Source organism: Eucalyptus grandis, chromosome 4 (assembly GCF_016545825.1).
Source record: "Eucalyptus grandis isolate ANBG69807.140 chromosome 4, ASM1654582v1, whole genome shotgun sequence".
In the NCBI taxonomy this organism is placed as follows: Eukaryota; Viridiplantae; Streptophyta; class Magnoliopsida; order Myrtales; family Myrtaceae; genus Eucalyptus; species Eucalyptus grandis.
Genome location: NC_052615.1, coordinates 14,096,716 through 14,100,910, shown reverse-complemented (window position 1 = coordinate 14,100,910; position 4,195 = coordinate 14,096,716). Strand labels below are relative to the sequence as shown.

The following is a 4,195-nucleotide window of genomic DNA, read 5'->3' as shown; positions in this document are numbered from 1 at the left end:
GTAAGGGTGTCATTGCACCTTGATATTACTAAATGCATACATAGTCTGACACCATTACCCTCACTACCATCACTTTGGACATGACCAACATCTAATGTCAGGCGTGCACTCGTGAATTTGATGATAGAGTTGTAACTATCAATTTTCCATGGCAATCGGGACCTACTTCACCTTTGCAACCGAGATCTTTACAAAGTGGATCATGTTGTGATGCCGGCTAAAAATTGCAAGTGGTTCTTCTTTGGTGGTCTTGCTGCTAGACTTGATGGTGTTCATATTAATTAAATCTAGCTCAATCAGCATATGTTAATATGTGAGAGCACAGCTTCAATAGGCAATTCATGCTTAATAAGGACCAAACCATCACCAACCTACAAAGTTGGCCTCTTCAATCTTCCTAATTTTGACTTTAATACATTTGGCATAAAGACTAGTAGGAAAAACATAAGAACCGATGAACACTAAAAATTGTACTTGATAAAACGTTCAATATTGAGCTAAGTTTCAATAGACCTATCAAAATAGATCTTAAATCCATTTATGACCCATTTAAAACATAAATGAATCATATATGAGTCACTTCAATTTTGAAGAGCCTTCCTTAAATGGGTTAAAAAGTTCAAATCCTCAAATAAATGGGTCTAATGGGTTGAGTTTAGAACTCATTTTCAACCCACTAGGCTCACCCACTCTTTCTCTCTTTTTAGCCTTATAGAAAAACTTATAAAAAAATCAAAATTACATTATTTTTTATTTTTCTTTTATTTTCTTTTTAATTTCCTTATTTCTTTCTTCTTCCTTCTTCCATCTTCCTCCGTTTGGCCGCCCAAAGTGACAACTAGCGATCAGCCAAGCGCGGGACGAGCTCACCATTTAGGCGAGGCGAGGGCACATTGAGGTCTAGTGCTATCAACGTCCGATAGGGCTCGACCCTCATCAAGTTGGTGAGAGTTGAGCTCGTTGGCCTCAAGCAAGCTCGACCTCTCTAGATCTAGGGAGGCTTGAGGCTCCCTAGTCTTGCCACATCTAGCGAGACTTGAGCCTCACCCGAGGCTAGCGAATTTTTAAAAAGAAAATAAAAGAATTTAAACTTCGAATTTTTTAAAAGATAAAAATAAAAAATAATTAAAAAATAAAAACATTAAAAATAATGCATAGAGGAAAATTAGATTTTCTATATCAAACAACAACAAAAAAATTATTTATTTTCAGATTTTGGGCAAACACCAGAAAATATTGATATTTTCCTAGAAAATGGCTTTTTGAAAAATATTTTTCAAGAAAAAAACAAAGCATCAATTGTTTAAAAAAATTATACTAATTTTCCACTAAATTTGCATTGCATGAAAGTGTTTTAACAATACCATTAAAAAAAAAAACATAAGAAACAAGTTTTCTTAGATTTGGTTAAATGGGTCAGCTTAGGTATGGGTTGGGTATGCGTTAGATCAGAAAAAAAAAATTATATTATGGTAAATGGGTCATGAACAGGTTAAATTGGTCAATTTGGGTAAGACCATTTATAATCTGATCGGATCCCCCCCCTTCAATTTTGACAAGTCTAGTTTTCCAGAATGTCCATCCTGAGAACACTCTTCATTGGCCTCCAATTGTGGCCTCCAATTGTGATAAGCATAACATGGTTGATAGAACCTCCATCTGGGCTCGGTTCCAAGAATGGTTGATTAATCGTTTATGCTGTACTTTGTAAATTTTTTTTTTTAGGCAACTATCAAGAGCATTCGAAAAAAGAGTGGTTGGTTCTACATTTCTTGCGGTTGTAAGCGAATGATCACGGTAACAGAAACAAGCTTTTATTGTGGCAACTACATCGAAGCTCTTAACTACTCAAAGATAAGTTCTTTCATAGTCATAGACAATATCAGTTTATCTGTCAACTGCATCGAAGCTCTTACCGACTCACTGATAAGCTCTTTAACTACTATTTTTTAGGCAACTATCAAGAGCTTTTATTGTTCTTAAAGAGTCGGTTCACTTTGACTTATGGGTCAAGAATATTGATCTTACGCACCACGTGAGAGGACTAACAAGGAGCATGAGCGTCTAAGTCGGGATTTTTTCCCCATTGACGAAGCCAACCGTAGAAAAAGCATTTAAGTCCTTGAGAATTACCGGTAAGAGAGAGCACGCCGTGGAAATTTTAGGTTGTTGCCTTCATTCAATATTGTGGCCCCAATTGCTTTCCTCCAATTGCCATTTTGTTTGTAGATTCACGAACATGTCCATGCACTTAGTTTCCAGTTGCTTACAGCTAGTTATCCCGATGGCTTTCCTTAAAGAGTAACTTTCCCTAGATTTATGAGTCAAGAATAATGATCTAGCACGCCACGTGAGAGCGCTTGAATTTCTACATCAGGAATTTTGCCCCGTTGATGAGGGAAACTTTAGAAAAAGCATTTGAGTCTTTGAGAATTACCAGTAATAGAAAGCATCCCACAGAAATTTCAGATTGTTGCCTTCTTTCCAGATTGTGGTCTCAATTGCTTTCCTTGAATTGCTATTTTGTTTGAAGATTCATGAACATTTCAATGCGCTTAGTTTCCACTTTCTCACAACTAGTTATACTGACTGAAATCGTACAATCAATTACAATCGACGAGGACTGCAGCATTGAGTACAATCAACTGTATCTTCTCACATTACCTAGATTAGCGGAATTCTTAGAGCTAGCCATGTCATTTAAATTAGGAAGATAGATGAATATGGTCGGATACTTGAGGCAATTTGCAAATTTCAGGGTATTTTTAGTTTTTCTAAGATTTGGATTCTAATTTGGGACAAATAGAAAAATCAAGGGGTCGTTGCAAGTATTTGAAGGATGGGACTAATTGCAATTCACCCCATAGCGGAAAAGGGCCGTTCGCACTTTTTCCAGAATTTTATCTAAACCACTGCCCACTGAGATGAGAAGTACAAGTACTTTTCCCAACCGGAGGTACCAAATAATTGAACCCCGACTTTTTCCAACACAAAGATGTGCACAGCTCACGTTTTGCGTTTCTGTACATTTCCAAGCAAGATTGCTTAACAGTAGCAAGTTGAACTTCATACAGTAAGAACAGGCATGTAAGAATCATGCGAAAATTCACATCATGTCATCTTCCTTGTATAACTGTAAGAGTAACATCGTTAGCAGAACATCTCTTTAGGCTTTGGCCGGAGGGATCTATATCGTGGGTTAATTGTCTCGCTGTGAATGCAGGTTGCTTTGGACGAGGAAGATCCACGATTTCACAGTTAATCATTGAAACAACAGCTGGTGTGGAAGCCCTCTCTTTTGCACTTTCTTGCGTACAAAGAAGCCCCAGATTTATGCACCTCAAAAGCTCAAACTCGAAGCATCTAACAGGTATGTTTGGGTCCACCAGGGCTAGAACATTGTCTTCATTCCACAGCTTCCATGCCTGCAAATTAATCAAGTCAACTTACCATTGGAGTTCCAGTTTATGAGAATACAATGCAGTTCCAAATTCTATATCGACGAAAGCTTACTAGTCCTAGAAGGCTCGAGAACTGATCTTCCTCATAAAAACTAGCGTTCCGTCTTCCACTTATGATCTCCAGTAATAATATGCCAAAGCCAAAGACATCTGATTTTTCCGAAAATTGTCCTTCCATTGCGCATTCAGGAGCCATGTGATCACTGCTTTGCATCAAACATGTTCAGTGTCCTTATTCTAAGTAGAAAGTAAAATCACTAGGAACGTCAAAATTAAAGAGGTACAAACTAGGTTCCCACAACTCTTCATGTATTAGCTTGATTTTCATTTCCCCGAAATATCCAAGCCATTCCAAAGTCTGAAATTTTTGGATTGAGCTCTTCATCAGCAGGATATTGCTAGGCTTCAGATCTCTATGAATAATCCTCAGTCTAGAGTCCCTATGAAGATAAAGTAGACCTCAAAAAATTCCATCAATTATGTTGAACCGGGTTCTCCAATCCAAATGTGCTTGTTTAACTGGATCTGAATAGATGATAGTAGTATAGTGCCAATTTTAGCAACTGGAAAAGGTTGAAATGCGCAGAAAGAAGAACAAAACCAAACAGAATCCTTGAAGCATCTGCAGCAGGAACAGTCCAATTCTGTTTAAATGGCTAACTGTACAAATGAGGCTTTCCGGATATACTGGTATAAATGATAGCTTGAGGCAACACTGAAGAAGCGAAATATTA

The 4,195-nt window shown here is 37.5% G+C and overlaps 1 protein-coding gene across 1 annotated transcript; it reads right to left on the bottom strand.

The window, feature by feature from the left end:
• Positions 1–3,116: 3,116 nt before the first annotated feature.
• LOC104442697 (G-type lectin S-receptor-like serine/threonine-protein kinase SD1-13) lies at positions 3,117–3,639 on the bottom strand. The gene is made up of 2 exons (XM_018871903.2): positions 3,514–3,639; positions 3,117–3,425 (listed from the first exon to the last, which is right to left on the bottom strand). The coding sequence occupies exons 1-2, from the start codon at positions 3,637–3,639 to the stop codon at positions 3,117–3,119; spliced, it is 435 nt and encodes a 144-aa protein (XP_018727448.2).
• Between the last annotated feature and the right edge of the window lie 556 nt (positions 3,640–4,195).